Raw genomic sequence first — 24,546 nt, 5'->3', positions numbered from 1 at the left:
TTAAAATTGCATTATGGAAAATGTCAAAAATATTTACAAAATAATTAAGATGCAATAAAAATATGGACAATTATTTTGGTCATTGTGTTTTCATTTGAAAGTTTGATTTTATCTGCGAAATAATTTGGCATTTAGGTTTTTTTTTAATTCAAAAACAATAATATAATGAAATTTAGGGCATATTGTATTGTTTAGTAAAGAGGTATGCTTAAAATGGAAAATTGAATGGTGATTAGATTATATATTAAGTATAAAGTGGAACAAACTGTTTTGGAAACAATTTTTCATTGTTCTTTGTTTTGTGAATTTAAAAAAGGGTTTTGATAAATATAATAATTTTTGGATTTGTAAAAAATTGTAAGTAACAGGGTTTTTTTCAACACAACACTTTTTTGAGTGCCATCTAGTTTCGAGTGTAATAAGCTGCATCAATCTATTTTTGTATTAAAAAAAGATATACCTATAACACGGTGCGACACTGAAAATACACCCGAGAAATGAAATAGTGTAGGCTTTTTGTATGGTCGAACAATGAATAAAAATATTTTTGTTATATTTTTGGAACCCTCCATTTTTTTGTAATTAAAAAAAAAACCATTTTTACAGACTTTACGATGTAATCTATCAATATCTCAGTCATTTTTTTAACAATTCTCAATATGTTATATATTTTTATAAAGAGGATTTCCATTCCTTTTGAATGATGTATATAAGTCTATTGTTTAAACAAATTAAGTGTAGGTTTTTATCCCACAAATCTTGAAAAAGTGATTTTTTTCTCAATTTTTTCAACTTTACCCAATTTTTTTTGCAAAATAAATCAAACAAAAAAATTAAGTAAGGTTATATTCTGAAAGAATAAACAATTAGGCACAAATTGGCGTATTTTTTTTTGAATTTGACCAAAACTGCGGAATCTATGCTACTTTTTCGTCAATAAAAAATGTGGCTTTTCATGATGTGAATAATTGCAAGGTGCACAATAAGGTGCTCGTTATTTTAAAATAATTAGAATTTCTATGCTCCTAGGATCTTATATGGTTGAAAATAAACTAAAAAAAAATATTCCCCAATTTTCGAGTCTCTAACTTAATTCTAACACGTGCCGCCAAACGGTTGAAGTTTCTTTTGGGAATAACATGGGGTCTCTTGGACCTTATTCGATCAATTTTAAATTCCAGCCAAACGATTTGTTCAAAAATTTAAAACTTTACAGTCTCAATTTTATTAAGTGTAGCTATCATGTGAACATTTTTCAGATTTTTAATTGTTATAATTTTAGAAATTTAGCTTGGTAAAACAGTCATTTTTTTCAGACTTTTTTTTTTAAAAATCGCTTTACACGTTTAATGTCAAAAAATTAAAAAACATACATTTTTATTCAAAAATAAGCGTAGTATGTATATTTAAAATTTATATTCAATTTATTTGTTGGTTCAACCTAAGATTACTCATTGAACTTGTGTTCCCATGAATTTTGAATTTAATTATGGAGAAAAAGTAAATTTTTAAATACATTACATTTAGGTCATCACAGAATTTTCAGAAAGAAAATACATATTATAAATCCTTGAAACCGCTAGAAAAGATATTATATACAAACAAATTTTATATGCCATTCAAAAATCTTCAATATTTCTTAGAGACTTTCTATAGACTTTATCTCAGTCCAAAAAATGATCGTTTAATGATTAAAAAATAAGAAAATAAGAAAAATTCGGAAAAAATATCTAGGAATTTGAAACTAAGTAGGTACATTATGTAGTTTCCAAGAATAAAGATCATTTTATCAGAAAACCAATTCCCACTTTCCTATGAAGGAACGTATTTAAAAAAATTAAAATTTAATAAAAAAAAAACGACGCAAATTTTAATCTTTTAAATTTGCATTAGTTTTAATAATTTACCGTTGTTTAAAATAAATAAATAAAACTGGAGTTGATCGGTCCGGTTCCGTAGGAAAATTGTTTTACTCCACTAAGTTTTAATACATATTTTGAAATAGTTAATTTTCAATGGAATTCTGATAAAATTATTTTTTCACGCATGAAAAAAAAACATACCTATTTCAACAAAACTAATAGGATATAAATTTTGTTTCTTAACTTAAAGCATGTTATTGGAATGATTTATTATTAAAACGCTACACAGTGTGTCGAGCCCATACAAAAGTTTATCATAAATACTTGCAGCTAAGTTTTTGGAGTTTTGATATTTTTTATTTGTGTGTTTATGGCAGGAATAGAAAAAAAAAGTTACAAATTAACAAATTGAACTGGTTCTATCGCAACCAGTTTAGAAAATATTACCTTTTTTTTGTTCAGTGTATTTTAAATTTTATCATCTTACGTTTTCTTTAACCACAACCACGAATGAATGAATTTTATTAATTTCTTATTTTTATAATTTTCTACAAAAATTGGCTCAATACATAAGAAGTTAAAAGTTTTTAAAACTGTTGCATCTTTTCTTTAAAAAAATTTTGAATTTTGTTTTTCTATGCAAAATGTGAAACAAATTTTTTTATGAAAATTTTCAAACACCTGTGGTATAAAAAAAAATCCATAGGAACGTAGGTGGCCAACTTTTTTAAAAATATGCGCGTCCAAAGGGGATTGCGGAATGGTAAAAGTTTTTATCAAATCTAGAGTTACTAGGAAGTTATTGGTACCAAAGTGCAAAAAAAGGCTATTAATTTAATGAATTATTTTTACTGTAAAATCTTAAGTTTTTCAAATTTCTGCCACAAATGCATGGATTAAATTAGTTTTTTTAATCAGTCATATTTTACAATGATTCTTCTTACACATAACTAATAAAAAAGTGTTATAACCGTTGAACAATGGGTATAAAAAATAATTTAACTTTTTTTTTAATGCAAAGTAGAAAAAAAAATATTTGTTTGCTAATTTGCTAATAACCAGTTTAAAAGATAAAATAAGAAGTGGCTTACAATATTAACTGTAAATTAAATTGCATCTAACAAATATTGGATGTTTTTCGTAGCCCAATAAGATTGGGAATTGAACACAAATTCGAAAACATTGCAACATTTTTGATGAGGTTGCATTGGGCCAACGGGACCGAAAATCTCAATTTTTCTTTAAAACGAGATCATTACGAAGTCAAAACTCAAAACAAGCTGTCCCGACGCACAATTGTATGCCCATGCTTAAACTGAGCAAACAAATATTTTTTTTTCTACTTTGCATTAAAAAAAAGTTAAATTATTTTTTTATAGCCATTGTTCAACGGTTATAACACTTTTTTAATAGTTATGTGTAGGAAGAATTATTGTTAAATATGACTGATTAAAAAAACTGATGGAATCCATGCATTTGTGGCAGAAACTTGAAAAACTTAAGATTTTACAGTTAAAATAATTTATTAAATTAATAGCCTTTTTTTGCACTTTGGTACCAATAACTTCCTAGTAACTTCCTATGGATTTTTTTTTATACCACAGGTGTTTGAAAATTTTCATAAAAAAATTTGTTTCACATTTTGCATAGAAAAACAAAATTCAAAATTTTTTTAAAGAAAAGATGCAACAGTTTTAAAAACTTTTAACTTCTTATGTATTGAGCCAATTTTTGTAGAAAATTATAAAAATAAGAAATTAATAAAATTCATTCATTCGTGGTTGTGGTTAAAGAAAACGTAAGATGATAAAATTTAAAGTACACTGGTTGCGATAGAAACTTTTTCTATTCGGTTTCAGAACAGTCAAAAGTGCACCTATCAGCCATTTCCGGCTTATCCATTTTCTACCCGATACCCTGTATAAACCAAAATATACTTTTCGTAAGGTTTTTGGTGTGCTGAACTGGAATCCGAAGTCATAAAAATTCTATCACGTTTTTGAAATATTCCCGTTAGAAAATCTGAAATGTCGTTTTTTAACAGTTTTTGAGGTTATGTTCTTGAACGTTGTGATTTATTTTAAATAAATTTGTGACAGTTTCTAAAAGACCTAAATGTTTTCTTTTAATGCCCGTTTAAATCTTTTCAATATTTTTTTTTTACTTTGAGAAAACTTAAGTGGAAGTCAACTTGTTTTGTTTATCTTCTCTATACAAAAAAAAATCGTGTATATATTTGCGTTTCATAGCAAATCTCGAATAGTTTTTTGTCAATCGCTTTCAAATTTTGAAATAACGTTTTATTGGCATTTTCGTAACTTCTTATATCAGCGAGGTTGGTGAATCTGAATACGCTATAATACACAGTAGAGTTCGGCCGGGTCAAGTAATTATATAAAAAATTTAGTATGCAGAAAAATATAATGTTTTTTTTTGTTGAAAACAATATGTAAAATATTTTTAATTACATAAACAGCTTTTTGTTACTTGTTTATGGTTAAAAATTATTAAAAACATCGATATTTTTATTTTTGTGATCCCCTTGAAGCTGTTTCTCAAAAAATGAATTATTTTGAGTACTTGACTCGTAGCACATAATAATGTAAATATCTCTGGTAATCGCAAACAGAAGCAGACCAGACTTTACCAATATTAAGTATAGACCTAAGGCAAAATAATATAAAAAAATTATCGATATAATTTTCAATGTTTTTTTTTAAATTAAGTTTAAAAATTAAAAAAAATTTGTTTGGCTATTTATCACAGAAATTTTAATAACTCATATATAATAATTTATATTTTTCACCAAACGTGAAATATACACTCTGAAAGCTTCGCATAAATTTCTCAAAATATTTTCGATTTCCGAGGTTCTCATGTTTCGGATCATATTTTGAATACATAACCTAGGTTATTTTGTAAGATAAATATGTTTTCATATGAGTTGACACTTCTAAATTATATTTAATAGCAAAAATAATAATGTTTAACAAAAAAAAAAAACATGATTTATCATAAGGGGACGACACACTGTGCGCTAGTTCCAAAAAAAAAAAAAAAAATTAAATAATTTTATCTTTTTCAAAAAATTTATTTAATGTTTTGCTATCATTTATTTTATGAACATTTTTAAAAACATGAAAAATGTTTGCTTTGGTTCATCCAATATAATTTTCGGCTCCACCCATCAATGTTCCAAATTTGTCATATTGCCTCAATTACTCATTCTTATAAAAGGGCTGCTAAAAATCAGCTTTCAATTTTTAAATTGAATAAAATTAAATTCATATAAAAAAAAAAACACATTTCCATTATGATTTTTTTTCAAAATATGTAAATATGTGGTTTCTATGACTAATTTTTTTTTTTTTTGTACCTATGTTATTATTGAAAATAAATACTTAAAGCATTCTAAGCAACTTCGACTATTATAAGAAGTAGCTCATGTGACCCATATAAATTTGTTTAGTTTTTAGCTGATAACAAATATTTGATAGTGCCGAGATTATTAACCTTTAATGTTTTGGAAATTTAAAACGAAGATTATATTTCAAACAACTATCTGTGAAGTATCATCGTATTAATCAACTTTATTTATTTACTTATTTTTTTCAAATTATTATACAAAATTCTAGTCATCATGAAAAACAACAAACTCAATGCTGTTCTTCAATGTTTCGCAGTTTTCACTCAATTAACTCTTTTTTTTTGTGACACAACAGAAGCATTCAGTGCGAAATTTCGGACTAGACGAGATTGTAAGAAATATATTTTTTTGAGTTTTGCTTGTTTTTGTATTCTTTTCTTTAATGATCAATTTTTCTTTTCCATGAAGCTCCGAGTGAAACGTGTGCAGTTAGATCTTATTTTAAAAATCATTTGATTCATAGTTCAAATACTGATCATTGTGCTGGAATTCGAACAAAAAGACAGCATCTTCATCATGATTTTATGGAACATTTTCCATTGGTAACTAAAGCTGAAATAATACAAGGACATCGCAATTTGGTCTCGGTTTATGCCATTCCAAATCCACCAGCTCCTTTTACTGAAGTTATTGTCAAAGATGTTAACTACAAAAATAAAACCATTACCATTCCTTTAGTCTTGAAAGCAACTATACACTACCCAAATAAGCCTGTTGGTGGGGTGCCACGATACACTTCCGACAAAGTTAAAAAACAAATGGAAGATATGGAAGCGATCGCTAAGAGTAAGGACGATCCCGATGCACCATTTGACAACACAGGTCATTTATTGTCATGGAGTTTGGGTGGTGGAATGATGAGAGTCTGGAATTTTGTGCCCCAAATTAATAGTTTGACTAAATACAGTCTTGAACATGGTAGATCCCCGTGGATGGAGGAAGAAAATAATATGGTTGATTTTTTGAACAACAATCGTCAAGGATTTATTGATTGGAATGTGTTGGTTGTTTATGGTGAGGGTAACATCAGACCTTTAAGACCTCTTGGTTTGTGTATGCAGTATTCTACAACGGATAATGATGGAAAGCAGATAGTTCAAAATGCAAAGTGTTTCAGTAATGAGCCCGAGGATAAATGTGACTATGATGAAAGTGATTTATGTACTGGATTGCCAAATATCGATTAAAATATACAAATTTTATGAAAATTGTTCTTCTAATAATGTATTCTAATTTGTTCACTTTAATTGCTAAAAAAAGGTTATTACGAGAATATTATTCACCCTTGATATTACAGAGACATAAATTATTACAACATAAAATATTGAATTTTCCTTAGCTAACTATACGCTTTTGAGGTCACTATTTGCATCATCATCTTCAATTTCCATTTTATCCTTTTAACAAAATATAAACATAAAAACCCTATTTCAAAGGAAGAAAAGTGCACTTTTACAAAGCTTAAAAAAACCTTGAATTAAAAAAAAAAAAAAAAACAATTACGTTGAAAAATGTTGTATTTATTTAAATATTACTCCTTCAGTCTCTTTCTCTCTCTCCCTCTTTTTCTATATTATAACCAAACCACTTACCTTGTAAGTTCCAAGATGTTCCACAACACAAGGCAAATTGGCATCACGTCCTACGGCAACTGTTACGTTTGGAATAGGTTGAGCAAAACGTGGTTCATCCATCATAACTAAAAAAAAATAAGAAAGTGAATTAAATAAGAAAAATAAAAGGCAACAACAAAAAATAGAATTTATATTAAATGTTTTATTTTACATAGAAAACAAAAGAAATATTATTCATCAATATGGGTCCTTTCTTTTTGGCTCTATAATAAAGGTATAAGAGTATAGTTTTTTTTTCATTTTTGGGGGGAGGTTTATTTTATATAAATGGAAGAGGATATGATAAAGGAAACTTGGAATTTTGCTTGCATAATTAAGCATCAAATTTAATTAAAACGTTTTACATAGAGCTTCATAACAGTATAATAGTGAACGCGACGAATTTTATAGACAGTTTCATGCATAATTGATAGAAATTTTGGAATGGGATTTAATTTAATTAATTGGGTAGAAAGAGTTTGCGAGGTTTAATTGACTTGATATGGTGAGTCAGTGTATTAATTGAGTGAAAATAATTTAAAAGATTATAAACCGGATTTTATTCTAAGGATTTATTTTTCAAATATTACCTGAAAATTACTTCGAATAGCTATATAATGCAATTGAAGTAATTAGGTCATTTTACAATTTTTAGACTATGCATGAATTAGTTATCAACATCATTGAAACGATTAAAAATTGTTTAGTTAACGGTCAACGTAAATATCATTTTTTTTTTTAAGAAAATAATGTTACGCATACACCATAGTGACCTGCAAAATTTGTCCATTTCTGAGTAGATAAATTTTATTAGATTTAATACTTAATCTACAGTACCTTGCCATATAATTAGGCCCAAGTGAAAAAAATACTTTTTTATGGTTCATACTGCTCAAATTTTAAAATTTTTGTCGAAGTATCTAAAATTTATTTTTGTCTCATTAGTACACGTAAAAAAGTATACATAAAATCAACAAATAAAAAAATTGTTACACTCATGAAAATTGGCAAAAAGTTTTCTTTTTGGGATGAGAACCAAGGATAAAAAGAGGTTGTCTGTAAAGCCAGTTTACGGACGATGATTTTACGTGATAACGTCGTAAGAAAACAGGTTATGTGCTTTTAAAATGAGTCAATTGAAGTGTTTATTTTTTACAAACAATCATAATTTATAAGAAAAAGCTAAAAAAAATTACCTTTTTTCTTTTCTCATTATATTAATTTTTTATTTTAAAAGCTTAGAAAAAAATTATACCATTAAAAAGCCAAAACATTTCTTCTAAATAATAAAAACATTTTTAAATTTTTACAATGAGCAAAAAGTATTAAAATAAATTATTAAAAACAATCCTTTTTTTTTAAATGTGAAAAAATCATTTCCATCACCCAAAAATTTATTTTTCTGATATAACAACCTATAATAAATTTTATACCACCTGAAAGCTTATTGCTTCAGCTCAAAATATATATATATCGATCATGTCTATTAGACATCTACAAAAAGAGCTAGAATTTTTTGAACTCGATCAAATTTCATTAAAAAAAGCAAAAAAAAAACATTTATTTGTATGTTCTCAGGCTATGGAATCAATTTTTTGTTTGACAACTTATACAAAATATATACCATGTGAAAGCTAATTATTTCACCTTTCATATGACGTATCAATCTCATTTCAATAATGCCTACAAGAGAAGTTAGAATTTTTTAAAGTCAACCATGTCGAATTTCCAAAATGAGATTACGGAACTTCCCACACTGGTGGCTGTTCTGGTTGCAACAGATCTTCACTGGTGTTTTGAGGTTTTTCGCAAGTTTCTTGATTTAACATTTTGTAGCTTGTAGTAAGTCTACCTTTATGTGTGATATACCAAATGACAAGTAATTGTATCAGGATGCTCATAAAAGTTTAATAAAATTTCTATCTGCTCTTGGTCAAAAGTTATAACCTGTTGAATTTTAAAATTTTATTTTACTGTTATCTCAAAGTTGTGTTTACGAAAATGATTGAAACTATAAGTATTAATATAAGTTTGAGATTTCTGAACGCTCCGAAAAAAAGCTAAAAATCAAAAATTACCCAATAATACCCCTAAAAAACAAGGTGATTTTCAAAAATTCATATTTCGAAATGCAGAGTGTTGGAAAAAAATCTGTATGAGACGCCTAATTTTTTTTCCCCTCATCTTTTACCTGAAATCTTTAGAATTGTCAAAAAAAATGTCTTTTACCCAAAATTATCATTTTGTCATAGCCCTAACACGTGTACAACGTTCAAACAAAACGTTATAGCTTAGTTTCAAAATTTTTTAGAATTTTTTTCTTTAATGCAGTTATTCTTAAATTAGTCTCATCTATCTATAGCAAAAAAATCAAATTTCTACGACTTTGCGTTTAAATTTTAGCTCAAATTTCATCTTTACGTTTTACCCCTGTTTACCCTATTAAATGACGGAATTTTTAAAAATTAAGCTTTAGGTTATTTTCTTTCAAATAAGCTATAGAAGATTTTTGTATCTCTAATAGTTTATTTTTAATTTTTAATTGAAATTTTTTGCCGCACTGCGAAAGTGCGAGAGTGTAACGTTAGAAAATGGCGTCACTTTTTTGTGGTGGCTGCCATGGTTCATCGATTTATAAGACGTTATCACGTCAAAAAGTCTATACAAGAAAGTTGGGTAGAAGGGTGTTTTTTCGCGGCCTAGAGGGGGTGAAGGTAAAAAATATAGTGAACAAAATTGTTTGTGCATTATCATCATGATCCTGAATCTATGACATAAAAATAAAGTCAATACAATTGCTCTTAGAAAAGTTATTGCCGATTAAAAACAAAGAATGCTTGTTTTTTGACTTCAACAGGTAAATATTATCAAAAACCATGTGAGAAACAATATACATTAATGAAATTCGGATTCATAAAATTTCTAAAAATATTTTTGGTGAAAAGGTGTTTTTTTTTTTATGAGTTGAGTTATGTGTGACAAAGGTATCGTAACAGCTGACATAAATTGTATTAATTTTTTAAACTTGGTGAAAAAGTTTAGAATCTAAAAAGTCTACAAGATTATCTTGAGTGAAAGGGTGTTTTTTTTTAAAGAAATGATGAAATTCGGAATTAATACACCAACGAAAATCGGTACATATGTTTGATTTATGTATGACAGAAACAGAAACCAAGAACCTAAGCGTCTATACAAATATTTTAGGTGAAAGGGTGTTTTTTTTTTTTATTGGAAATAAGGAAAATCCGCGATATGCCCGATAAAATCAATGGCATAAAAGTTACCCTTACGAAATTTATTAAAAATGTTTTCTTTCCAATTAATACGAATAAAATAAATCTATACAAATTTTTTCATGTGAAAGGGTGTTTTTTTAGGTGTAGAGACAATATGGGTATATTGGAAAAAGTGTTTATTACTAGAGTAAAACTTGTGGTACGCTATTGAAATTTAGAAATTATGTTACTTTTGAGAGTAAAAACAAAAATGATGGGTCACCCTGATGAAATTTGAAAAAAAAAAAACAAAACATTGAATTTGGGATAGAAAGCAAGAATAAAGAGTTCTTATTAAAAAAAATTTGGTGAAAAGGTGTTTTTTTTTCGAAGAGACAGTAAAATCTGTATAATTGGTCCCAATGATTCGTGTAAAACGTTTGAGAACTTAAGTATAAATGTTCAATTTGTCATCGAAACCAAAAATAAAATGAATCATTGGCTTTTTGGGACCAATTACAGATTTGAGTGTCTCTTCGAAACAAACACCCTTCCACCCAACTTTTTTTACAGACTGTTTTTATCCTTGGTTATATTTATCATGTGTTACGGATTGTTTTAAAACAACGTACCAAAGGGGATAAGCTCAAAAAAATGTTTTCCTTGGAATTCAAGCCCGAAAAATTACTGATTTTTTTTTATCGAGGAATAACGTGACATTTTCTATCAGAACAGCTAATATCAAGCTTAATTATATTTTAGAAAGATATAGAACCACATCTTTTCCTATTGAAACTTAAATATAACGAAATATACAAGTGATTTTCTGCTTATTATTTATAAGCCAAAAACCAAAATTGAAATCGTTTGACCAACTTCACCTTTTAGTTTCGTTATAATAAAAATATGTTTTTATGCAGGGTTGTATGTCTCTATTTCTTTTGAACAAAAACAACAATACCGACTTAGAAGCAAGTTAAATATTTCCAAAGTCAGGAAACAGCTTTATAACAAGTGTGTCCACTTTATACAATTTTTTGTTAAGAGGTCCAGTATTTGACAAATTTGTGTAAGCTGTCAAAACATTTAAATGACATGGGTCCCCATCATCTAACATGGCACTGCCACAACTGGTGTTCAGTTTTTCAGTCACGTTCATATTGGTATCCAGATAGAGCTTATTCTAAAGGAAAAAAGAAGGTATCTAGGAACAATTCTTTCTGGTCTCACAGCCTAGTTACACTTTGTATGCCTGCCAGGAATGACATCCAGAGCAAAGCATATAACAAACAATACCTTCACTTTGTTCCTTAATCGTCATCATTGCCGTCTTCCGAGAAGGATATAGGATTACAAATGTCTGAATCGTGCTCCCCCAGAACCCAGAGACCATCATCAGAGTCACCTATCCAGAACACACAGGAATTATTTGTCCTTAAGCAGCAGCAGTTCAGTGTTGAACAAAGACCCCATCAGAGAGAGAGAGATAGAGAATGATGATGGACTAAAGGTGGTTATAGTGAAAGAGGCTGTAGTTGCCTTTTCTGGTCAGTTTCCGTCTCCATATTTATATAAATAAATGGAAGGATGCTGGTGGCATATGGATACCATAATATTCACTTGGGATGCCATATCTCCGACAAAACAAGAAAGACACTCTGTAAGACCTGTGGAGAATAACTCTGAGAGAGATGAGAGAGAGAGAGAAGAACACTGATGGTTATAATACAGTTGAATTAATCAAACAAAACAAAAGGGTATATACGTTTATTGTTATTTGTCTTAGTTTCTTCCCTGTGATGAGGGTATTAAGGATAATGAGTTATGTCAGAAACAAATGCTAGGCACACACTGGTCGAGCATGAAAGAGTGATGACCAGTGGATTGCTGTTTTAATCCAAAACGAGACAGCAGCGGGACTTTCACAGACATATGTATGACCAGTTTGTGTGTTAGTATAGAAAACGGATATACGGATACATAAAGAAGGAAGAATATTAAGGATGATGAGGATTCAGTTTCATATAAACTATAAAGATAAATAAATAGAAGGACAGCTTTACTTTGGTGGGAAATGTTCATGATGTTGATTTGACGCTGATTCATAGTTTTATATTACTTAAGTAGTTAAGGGTTGTGCAGCTTGGATCTTTTGTTTGGAGATAATAAAAGGTTTTTGAATTTAATGAAATTATGTGGCAGGGAATTGTTTGGGAATAATACCTTGAGTTTTCCCTGAGGTAAATGAGTATAAAATAAATACCCTTTACCCATAAATGTAAAGCTGCCAAAAAGATTGTTCAAAAGTTCGTATTATTAGAAAATGTCAAGGCTGAAAATCATTGACAGAAACTGGCAACTTGACAATCTTGAACTAAATACTTTGTAATTACAGCCCTTTACAGCCCCTATTTGCACAGAACCGTAAATAAATGTCCTGATGCCAAATTGCATTGAAAGAAAAACATCCTACGATACAATAATTTTCAAATAAATAGAATTCACTGATTTGGAAAAAAAAAAACAAGTCCTTTTCGTTTACAAAATCATTGATCCAATAATGTCAACGTTCGAAATAGTTTTTGGTATAAAATAAAAATGTTGTGTAGTACTTTCATGGCCTTGATTGTAATCGACAATCCAATTATCACAATGATCACCAAGAAAATGAAAAGAATAAAAAAAAAAGAAAATCGAAAATAAAATAGCGACTTGTTCCCATTTTCATTAATTTGTTCTAAAAAAAAGAAAAATTGTGGTAAAATTGAGAGTGCATTCTTCCGCAACAACTTTGGTAGAAGTAATAGCCTCTAATGTAGGTACCACGCCAGGCGAATCATCGGTTTTTTTTCGAAATGATTTCTTCAGAGCACTGATTTTCTTCTATTCCCCAATATATTCAACTATATCTGATGTGCCTGTGTGTGTGTGTGTGTGTTAGTTTATGTTTTTTTTTTCTTTCATTTGAAGTGCTTGTTAAATTGGCTCTCGGATTGGGATCTTCTTCTTTTCGGTTGCTTTGCATCTTCCAAGCAAAAACTTCTAAGCCATCAAGGATATTCTAGACCAAGGTCTGAAGCATTCTTTTCCTCTTCTCTATACCATCTACTTTCTATGTCTTGTCTATCTTATACTATGAGAAAGTGAAATGGTATGGTGTCCATTAAGATAGCGGCAACAAATAGCTCGATTTGGATATCGGCCAAAAGGACTAACATCTAACTGGAAGAAGTAAAAAAAAAAAAACACTCTTTTTCGTTATATCAGTGTGCTCCTTTGGAAGATATTATATTTCCTGGTATATATTCTCTATGCCATATCATCGTCGTTGGGGCATACTTTGTAGGCACTTTTGCACGAAGCTCTTCAGTATGATGGTGTGGCACTGCTGGTGGGTACATTGTGAGAAAGTTTGTGCAAATTAAGTGCAGGAATAAAGTGGCCCGATTTAGTTTTAGTTTTTTTTTTTCGGTATTTTTTTTTTAAACATTCCGTGTGAATGTGTGTTTGATGGGGATGTGGGCAAGTGTGCGAGAATTTAGAAGCCTTGTTGAACATTTTCGGGCACATTATCTTCTTTGGTAGACCATAAATAAAGGATCTCTTTTTCTCTCACAAAATGCTGTGCGTATTTTTTTTTTTTATTAAATTTAATTTGTTTTTTTTTTTTTGTCTGTCTGTGGATTGGCTGGGTTTGGGATAAAAATCGGAGATAAAAGACGTTTTAGGGAAAGCATGGTGTCATTTTATTTTTTCATTCATTTTGTTTTTATATTTAAATCGACCTGTGTGATCTGTGTGAATCAATATAAAAAGTCGATGAACAAATTTGTTCTCGAGATATTGTTGATTGTGATATAGAGTGGTTTAAGTGAGGTTTGCTTGATTATGTCTGCTTCCAAAAATAGGAAGTCACTTTAAGTTCAAAACAATGACAGAAAATAGGTACATTTTAATGATTTCATTTAGGTATTTTATTTCAACCATGTTTTTTTTTTTGGTTCAATGAAGTTGCACATATTCAGGAGAAAATTTGTTTTTTAAGAATGTTTACGCTGGTCAAAAAATTTTCTCAGTTAAATAAAATACTGTATAAAATTAGCAGAAGGAAAAATTGATTCGTTCACATCCATAACGCTGTTATTATGGTTAATTTACTTTGCTTTGTTTCAAATATTGTCAAAGGTAACCCTTTTTTAAAACCAAAAACTCACAAATGTTTTTATTTTCATGCTCGAACAATTAAAAATAAAATGCACGACTGGGGTCGCTCGTAGGTCCTTGCTGTTATGGTAAAAGTAACTATACTAAAGCTTCTTACTGAACAATATTAATTTTTAAATTAATTCAATTACTCCAGTCAAAGCGTCGGAAAAAAGGGCCTCACCTTGCGATGAGAGGCACTGTCTGTTTTTATTTCATGGATTGATAGGGGTATATTTAAAAGGCTTAAACCCAATTTCTCACCACCTGATCATTCTTTTTAGCGGAGTTATTCACAAAAATGCATTTTTTGGGATATTTTACTTCTAAGCTAATATCTTTGCTCCAGATTATCGTAGACCAAAAAATAAACATACATTCTCTTCCTTATAATATTTTCTATCGTTGTATGTAATTTCATTGTATTTGAGTGAGTAAATATAAAATGGCAGCCATTTAAAGTCAAATTCCTGTTGTTAAAAAACACATTTTTGTCATTATTTCGAAAAAAGCTTATATCATGATTGACATTTTTCTAACCTATTTTGTAGCCCTGTTCATGTTCTGCATTTTACAGAAAAAATGAGCTCTTTATCACCAAAGATGGCCGAGCTATTGATAAATGAACGCATGCAAAACCGGTGCGAAAACACCCAAAAATATCGTTTTTTGGGAATAACTCGACTTCAGAACGTCCTACGGCAAAAAATAAAGCAATGAATTAATCGTTACAACACTTTCTATCAATTTAGTGCACATTCTTTTTGTTGAAACAAATAAAAAATAAGTAATATTAAGTCAAAGTCGTTTTTTTGTTTAGCAAACTCTTGCCTTATTATTTTGCAAACGGTGCGAGTATTGGCTAAGAAAATAAAATATTATTGTAGTCCTTTAAATTATCTACAATTTAAAAAAAAAATTAGCTCTCTACGACCCACACGAGCCGAGTAATTAATTTTTTAAAAAAGGTCCAAATGACCAACGAAAAAACATAAGACAAATTCTCTTATAACAAGAAACAATGAAAACAACCCCTCTCACTGAGAACTAGTATTCGAATCATAAACAAGGGAAATTTTTTTGAATTTTCGTACGGATTAATGCTTTCTTAAAATTATAATACCTCGGCTCCCGTGGGTCGTAGAAAGCTAATTTTTTTTTTTTAATTGTAGATAATTTAAAGGACTACAATAATATTTTATTTTCTTAGCCAATACTCGCACCGTTTGCAAAATAATAAGGCAAGAGTTTGCTAAACAAAAAAACGACTTTGACTTAATATTACTTATTTTTTATTTGTTTCAACAAAAAGATTGTGCACTAAATTGATAGAAAATGTTGTAACGAACAATTCATTGCTTTATTTTTTGCCGTAGGACATTCTGAAGTCGAGTTATTCCCAAAAAACGATATTGTTGGGTGTTTTCGCACCGGTTTTGCATGCGTTCATTTATCAATAGCTCGGCCATCTTTGGTGATAAAGAGCTCATTTTTTCTGTAAAATGCAGAACATGAACAGGGCTACAAAATAGGTTAGAAAAATGTCAATCATGATATAAGCTTTTTTCGAAATAATGACAAAAATGTGTTTTTTAACAACAGGAATTTGACTTTAAATGGCTGCCATTTTGTATTTACTCCTTCAAATACAATGAAATTACACACAACGATAGAAAATATTATAAGAAAGAGAATGTATGTTTAGTTTTTGGTCTACGACAATTTGGAGCAAAGATATTAGCTTGGAAGTAAAATATCCCAAAAAATGCATTTTTGTGAATAACTCCGCTAAAAAGAATGATCAGGTGGTGAGAAATTGGGGTTAAGCCTTTTAAATATACCCCCATCGATCCATGAAATAAAAACAGACAGTGCCTCTCATCGCAAGGTCAAATGACGCTTTGACTGGAGTAAATACCATTTTAAATAATCTTTTACACAAAACCAAGCATGACAATTGATTTATTGCATAAAAGAGAGTTTTTAGAAAAAAAATTTCGAAAATCGTTAAAGTCGTTTTTTAAAAAAATATTTTTTTATGGATACAAATTAACTAACATTTTTCAAAAAAAAAAAAAGTTGGTAGGTATGCCATTTTTAAGAAAATATTATTCAACACATAAAAACGAAATTTCGATAAAATTTTTCAACCGCGTTTTTAAAAAGTCAATTTAAAAAAAAAAAATTGAAACATTTTTTAAAAATCCAAATGTGTTTTTTGAAAACTTTTTAAAGTTTTTAAATAAAATTTATTTTAGCGTATTTTGTATAAAAATATTGGTTGAAATTTGTTTTGTCGTTTACGAGAAATTCATAAATCAAAAAAACAGTTCTATAAGAGGTATCGTTAATAACGGTATAAAAATATATTTTTTTTTTTATTTTAAAAGTTGGCTCGTATTTGTGTTAAACTAACAAAAAATTTAATCATAATCGTTAAAGTCGTTTTTGAAAAAAATTCACTTTTTTATTTCCCTTATATGATAGGTACCTACCGTTTGTTTTGGTCCTCAAAAAATATTTCAATTTGTCCGTCAGTTTAGGGAGTCACCCAAAACTGTTAACTACCAAGTTTGAAGAAAATAGCTTGAGTAGTTTAGGCTGTAACTCTAGGTACTTACAGACAGACAGACAGAATTTCTGGACCCACTTTTTTGGCCTTCTCCATCATCTTAATGTCATGTAAAATTGTTATCCCGAGTTCGATTTTTTTTTCCGAATCCTTAACTTGCCCTAGCAATTAAAAACAGTGGGCTTTATTGGTATAAGGTCCAAGTTTTGATGTATAAGAAATATTTTTTGGAATATTATTAACGGTATCTCTCATAGAACCATTTGCTTGATTTCTAATCAATGATTTGACAAATTTGAAGGAACATTTTTCTACAAAAGCGTCTGATTATCCCCATTCTCCAACTAATAACACGGTGTTACAAAAATGAGGTTTTAAAATATACGCGGGCGGAGATTTTTCTTTTTTCAAAATATTTTTTGTTTTTATTTTTCAATTTTCTCATAAACTAGAAGACATAGAAACATATAGTTTTCACTGTTCGATAAGGAATCAATTGAGGCAGTTTTCTGTGTGAGTAACTTTTTTACTAAAATTCACAGTCTGAACAAAAATAGTATAAAATGAGTTTAAAAAAATTTTTTTCGCCTATTTTTAACTTTGAAATCGATTATTTCAAAAACTATTGGTTATATTATATTGATTTAAAAATTAGAATCAAATGTACAATTTGCCTTTCGGAAATGGTATCATTTATTACTGTAAGTGTTGCCGTTGTTTTTTATGATTTTTTTTTATTTTGATAATTTTTTTTTAGAAAAATACCCCTCCCACCTAAACGGGAGAGATAGACCCCCCTCACAAAGAAAAAAATTTTTGTATTGAGCTCCTCTACAAAAACCCGTTATCAAATCCTGGCGCCCAAGTTATCCTACTACGTGCCGAAACAACATTTTTGTTCTATACCTAAAAGTTCGAATTTCTGTATCTGGGTTGAAATAGAAAGCCAATTTTGAAGTGATTTTCATAAAAAATACCTCGATAAATTGGGAAATAGATAAAGTTTTAGAATATATTTTTTAAATAGCATGTTGTTTTGAAAACATATACTTTAAATTGATGCCGAAGTTGGGCAAATGACAAAAAAAAATAGAATTTTTTAACTTTGGGAACTAATAAATTCTAAGTGGTTCAACCGAGTTACATGTTTTATACATTGTTAAAAATGTATATTTATCTGCTATCAGAAACTGTAAAAAAATCGAAATTGGGTAAAAAATTGTCGAAGCTAGAATTTTTTCAATGGGTGAAGGTCCAAAAAACCGTTTTTTGCCAAATACCGTTTCGTATTCAGTGCGACTAGCTCTACAAAACCTGATAGGTCTCCGCCCGCGTATATTTTGAGTGTTACACCGTGTAATTTCTCTCTATAAACCCCTACAGATGCTACCGTTGCTTCTGTAACCAAAATTGTGATTAAAGAACCGTAATATTAAAAGAATTATTAAAAAAATTAAAAAATAATACATAGGTAGGTACATTTTTAATTTTTTTTTATTATCAATTTTCCGAAAACGATTGATAATTTTATTACTTTTTTTTTAATTTTTGAAATTTTGTATTACAAAAAAACGGTTGCTAATATTATTGAAAAAAGTGTTTTCTTTTTACTTTTTTACTCTTTGAACATAAATCAAAACGTTTTATAAAGAAAACCACCTGAATCATTCCTAGGTTAAAATTCTTTCATAAACTTTTTGTGAATCTCTAGGAAATTTTAAAACATTGAAAGCCTGATAAGATATACAGTATGTCCCAAAAGTTAACGTCGAAACGGAAACGGTAGATAGGGTAGGTGCTGAAAGTTATCAGAAAAATAATTTAAAAAATCGCAGCCATATATTTTGTGAGTTATGGGCATTTGAAAAAAAGTCGAAAAAATGGTCACCCTGTGACGGTTTTTCATGTGCCGTGACTTCAAATCTTAAGTTTTCTCATTTTTTTCTTTTGCTACGGTACCTTGAATAGCCCTGCTCCCAAATGCATTCAAAAAATTTTACTCAGTTGCATCAGTTTTAAAGCAAAAAGTACTTTTTTGCCCAACTAAGTACTAAAAAATTTTACATGACTCTAATTCAATGAATTTTCCATATATTTAAGTTTTTGTATTCTGAAAGGGTACAAAACTTAAAAAATATGGACAAATTACCTAATAAAAAAGTCGGATTTCTTAAGAAAATAAATTTTATCTCGGTTTTTTATGGAATATTCTCAACAATGTTATACCATTCTGAAAAGAGAATTGAACACACCAATTTCTAATGTAATTTGCCGAAACATCGTAGGGCATTTTTTTTACAGTACGGTTCATTGAATTAGAGTCATGTAAATTTTTTTAGTACTTAGTTGGGCAAAAAAGTAATTTTTGCTTTAAAACTGATGCAGCTGAGTTAAAATTTTTTAATGCATTTGGGAGCAGGGTTATTCAAGGTTCCGTAACGAAAGAAAAAAATGAGAAAACTTAAGATTTGTAGCCACGGCACATGAAAAACCGTCACAGGGTGACCATTTTTTCGACTTTTTTTTCAAATGCCCATAACTCACAATATATATGGCTGCGATTTTTTTCAATATTTTTCTGATAACTGTCAGCACCTACCCTATCTACCGTTTTCGTTTCGACGTTAACTTTTGGGACACCCTGTATTTCAAAAGTTCCTACTCAAAGAGCTGATAGAAGCCTCATAAAGGACAAAATGTTTTATTTAATCTTTATTAGTAATTTGAATCTGCAACATGGAATTGGTACAAAAGTTTTACTTTATCAAACGATTTTAAACTCATTGAGGCAAAATTTATTTTACAAATTTGTCATCAATTTTCTAACAATGAACTAAGCTGCACTTAACAGTTCTGAGTACCTTAATGAAAAAAAAACAGAATTGTTAAAAGCATTGACAACAAATTCTCTTTTACAAATGAAATCCTTTCATATTCCTTTTCTCTCTACTCTTCAAAACAATTGCTGCGCCCAAAACATTTATTTATTGCAAATTATTCACAACTCAATTACCCCAAAAATTCTTTTTCTATCGAAATCATCATGGAGCCTAAAACCCTATAACAAAGAAAAGCAAATATACCCACATTCTAACTAAAACATTCAAACATGATGTTTTCCCTAAGGGAGCTATTGTCTTTATACTAACTGACAACCATTATCCCCTTATCACTGAGATTTCAACCAATATATACCCTAATACCAATATGATGCAAAAAAAAGGAAAATCCAAGTACTTTTAGGCCGAAAACCAGAGACAAAATATAAGAGTAGGTGTATCTTTTCATATTCACAAAAGAGACCATCCATATACACTTACCCATACCACAATCTAATAACAACAACTAGGACAAGCTCTCCCTCTTATATTGGAAGAAAATTGCTTACGTTCAAGAAACGCATGTCCGATTGTTATGTTATCGGCTTATTGAGAGTAGGTACATTTTGCCCTCCCAAAAAACTGACCCAAATCGGATCTTTTTGTTTCATGAATAAATAAATGACATTAAATTGAGGCTATTTTCATGCAAATTTTAATAAGCATTTTCTTCCATTTATATACAAAAACTAACAAATTGAGAATAGAAAAAATAAATAACAACCATTTATATGTGATTGCAAAGATTAATCAGAATTTCACACTCTTTTACTAACTTTTTGGTCATTATTTCCAGAAAGTAACACCCTTTTAACTTGGTATTATTATCGTTAACTGCGGCCACTAAACACCAAATTACCATCAAACCAGACTGTCCATTTGAAGTGTTAAAAAATCTAGCCATTGCATGTTTAATTCAATTTACATACAGTTAATGTCATGACTTTGTAAAGTCATGTGACCCTCTAATTGGGCGCCATTTTTATTATTATTATTTTTTTTTTTCAAAACCAATTACTTAAAAATTCGTTTGAAATTCATTCATTAATCCGCCTCCAGCTAAATATAAAACAAAAAATCTACTCTCTTGTTCATAATTGTGTATAGGTTAATATGGTTAAGGGAAATTAGACCCCTAGAGGGCGTTATGTTCGTGATACACAAAATGTTTCACGCAAAATATGGCAATTAATTTATTTTAGGTTTATCAAAAGGTTACTGAACCATTTTTCTTACTCACAAATGTGCCTTAAAATCACAAAAATTTTGGCCCCGTAAATTTATGATTGCCACCTTTAAGTTATTTCAATAATAAATAACCATAAACACAAACCCCGGAAATGAGTCCTTATTGAATGGCCAATAACAATAACAAATCCTTTATATTGATATTCCATCAGCCCGCAGTATAGTTCGATGACAATGACGACGACGAAAATGTCGTCGGCAACATGACACAATCCCCAAGATAGTCATTGGAATGATTGCCTAAAGTCGATATAGCTTAAAAGTGGGTCGATAGAGGTTGTTCGGTCGCACATGGGACCAAGATGGAAATGTTTACATTAAGGAAACACTTTTCTCTGGTCGACCTCTCTTCCACCTTGATGGGCACTTTTCTTCCCTTCTTTTTGATATTATCGCGTCTTCGATGATATTGATAAGGACGATATGATGAGGGCGAAATACTGTTGACTTAGTTTGCGGTCAAGGACTCCATTTTGGCCTTAAATTGTTGGCTTATTGATATCAAAAAGAGGTTAAGAGGTTTCCTTTTTTTTTTTTTGCTTTGCTCCTGTTTCCATGGGAAAGGATTTCATAAATTGATGGATTTCGCCCCAGAAAAAAAGTGTGAGAGAGTGGTGAAGCTTGATGTTTATGAGAAGTAAACAATTTGAAAATAAAGCCCAAAAGGTCTTCAAGGTATAATACCGGTCTGGAATTGGTGATTGAAGATGGGGTAAGAACTTTTTGATATTATTTGGATTTATTTATACAGGATCTTGATGGGAAACACGCAAAATTCATTTTAGAGGAAATTGTGAAAGATGGTTTTCATCTCAATTAAATTTTTTTAGAAAAGGTTGGAAAGAGAGATAAATTTCGGGAATATTGTCAGAAATTTGCAGTAATTTTTCAATCTCAAGGCATTAAAATATTCTTGATTGGTAGAATCATGTCCTAATTGATCGAAATTTTCTAATTCTATTTCCAATCCTCTCAAAAACTGATGCCTTTAAGAATTTGAAATATTTTTTCAAGTTATTTTACCGCAGAAAAACCCCTAACTTATTCCCAATATATCCCATCAGAGATAAAAAAAAAAAACAAGTAATAAACGTTGTTAATTTATTTGAGTACCACAAGTTCCTTCTTCCCTTTTAACGTAAACCTCATTTTCCTCTCCCACAAACAAAACGACTTTTCACTATAATTGCTGCAAATAAGAAAGCCAAGAAGGCACAAAGCCACGAAAACCGATGAGAAACCCTCATCATTTCTGTGGTAAAATTCTTCTTCCGAAGCAATCTCTTTATAAATACATATAGAAAGCCATCCCCCACCATCACACTTTCCTTCCCTTACTTTTGTCAGAGAGAGAGAGAACCAACAGTCCCATTAAGAAGTTTTTGAAAACGATACGACGAAAAAAAAATGTTTACGTGTTCGTTCTTCTCTAAAAGCGGCAACTTTCCATTATACGGCCAGAAAAATGTATCGAAATAAAGGAGGGCTCTGTTCCGACAACAGAAATAAAAAAAAAATAAATACAAAAAAAAATAAGGAAAGGAAAACCGATTTTTCCCATCACCAATGATGATGCTTTCGACTTTGCTTTAACTCTCTCTACCCCCTCCTCCCCTAACTTTTTTTTTTTTTGTATCCATTGTGTTTGTTTCGTCGTTTTCATGACAGCTTTTTGACTCGACTCCTTTGGTCTTATAATTTTCATTTAATGGATATACCAGTTTTCCCCCTCCTGTAAGCTTCGACAGCTCTACTCACAACTCACACTCGCTCACACTTATTCAAACACACGTTACCTATATCGCATCCATACACTTTGCCATAAGTAGTAATGATATAATAAAAAGTGAATTAAGGTCGTATCCTGGAAGGAAGTGTGAGGGCAAAACAGGACAAAGCTAACATTTGAATAATTCAATTCCGGATGTGTTCATTCATTCACTTAACTTTCACGAAGTACTAAACATAATAGTAGAGTGAGAGAGAGTATATGTATGTAAAATATACTTGTTTATATGCAGATGTGTGTACGAGAGTAAACATACAATGTGTGTTTTTGTTTGAGAGAATATAAGGTGGATATTAGAGTGGGTGGGCATTGGCTTTGGCGTTAGCGTTGGCGCCATTCATCATTCAAAGTCAAGAAGTTTACTGTTTCACCTTCGCTCTTCTTCGTATGGCTTGGTTATACCATAGGTATTATAGATGGAACGTAACATTACTCAAACATGGGAAAAATATCCTTTGCCATCTGAGATCTGATATCTTTTCCGGGTTTTATGTGCGAGTATATGTACATAATGGTGGTTGTTTTTTTTTTAATGAAGTCTAAATACAAAAAGGAAACAGAATTTTTTACAAAATGTGCTCAAAGGAATACCATGGTTATGATTGCCAATTAGGAAAATTGTAAACATAAATGTTTCAGTTTTTATTGGTTTGTTCATGAGTATCTGACAATACATTGTTTTTTTTTTTAACTTAATCCTTTCTGATTTTTTCTATTTACAAAAAAGAAATATTTTTTAATCATTTTTGTTTTTGGCTCTAATTTTCATAATAGCTTAAAATTTTTTAAAACTGAATTAATTCATATACTTTTAATCCAAAGTTAAAAGGTAGGTATTCTTTGGTAAAAGTAACTCTAGTGCTTTTTACTGAAGAAAATTATGTAAAATTTTATATTTTTAAGGATTTTCAAAAATAGTTTAAAAAAATTTAATCTGTTTTTATAACTAGGTAATTAAACACCGTTTTAGAAAATCTTTGATTTCTTGCATAAAAAGGAATTTTTAGAAGAACAAAAAAAAATGAAAATCGTTCGAGCCGTTTTTAAAAAAAAAAATTTGTATATATAAAAATTTTCTAACATTTAAAAAAAAAGTTGGTATGCTATTTAAAAAAAAAAAAACTAGTATTCAATACATAAAAACGAAATTTCGATAAAATTCATCAACCCTTTTTCAAAAACTTGATTTTTCAAAAAAAGATTTTGAAATATTTTTAAAAATCCAAAAATGTGTTTTTTGAAAAATTTAAAAATTTTCTATATAATGATTGTTGTAACGTTTCTGTATAAAAGTTTTGGTCAAAATCTGCTTTGTTGTTTACGAGAAATTCATAAATAAAAAAAAAAAAACCGTTCTACTGCACGTACCGTTAGTAACGGTACAACAAATATTTTTTTTATTTCCAAAGAAAGCTTTTATGTGTAATACTATACACACAAATTTTAATCCAAACCGTAAGAGCCGTTTTTATAAAAAAAAAATAATTTTTCCATTTCCGCTGTATGACAGGTACCGTTACTTTTGGTCCTAAAAAAATTTGAATTTGTCCTCTAGGAAATCTCACAAAACTGTTAACTACCATCTTTCTCCATCATCGTAATGTAATGTAAAAATGTTCGATTGTTTTCCGAATCCTAAACTTGGCCTTTATCTTTTACCTTTATCGCAATTAAAAAATTGAAGAAAACGACAACAGCGCCAATACTCAGATAAAAATTTTTAAAAAGTTTATTTTTG

The 24,546-nt window shown here is 29.5% G+C and overlaps 1 protein-coding gene across 3 annotated transcripts in view; it reads right to left on the bottom strand.

The window, feature by feature from the left end:
* LOC129909199 (lachesin) overlaps positions 1–24,546 on the bottom strand; it is an 83,123-nt gene that overhangs the window by 29,912 nt on the left and 28,665 nt on the right. For all 3 annotated transcript variants that reach the window (XM_055986229.1, XM_055986231.1, XM_055986230.1), the window contains one exon: positions 6,882–6,988. In XM_055986229.1, coding sequence (XP_055842204.1) covers positions 6,882–6,988 — 107 coding nt within the window. The remainder of the gene's footprint in view (positions 1–6,881; positions 6,989–24,546) is intronic.

The sequence above is a fragment of the Episyrphus balteatus genome, chromosome 2, assembly GCF_945859705.1.
Source record: "Episyrphus balteatus chromosome 2, idEpiBalt1.1, whole genome shotgun sequence".
Classification (NCBI taxonomy): Eukaryota; Metazoa; Arthropoda; class Insecta; order Diptera; family Syrphidae; genus Episyrphus; species Episyrphus balteatus.
Note: the sequence above shows the minus strand (reverse complement) of the source record. Positions and strands in the feature narration are given on the sequence as shown.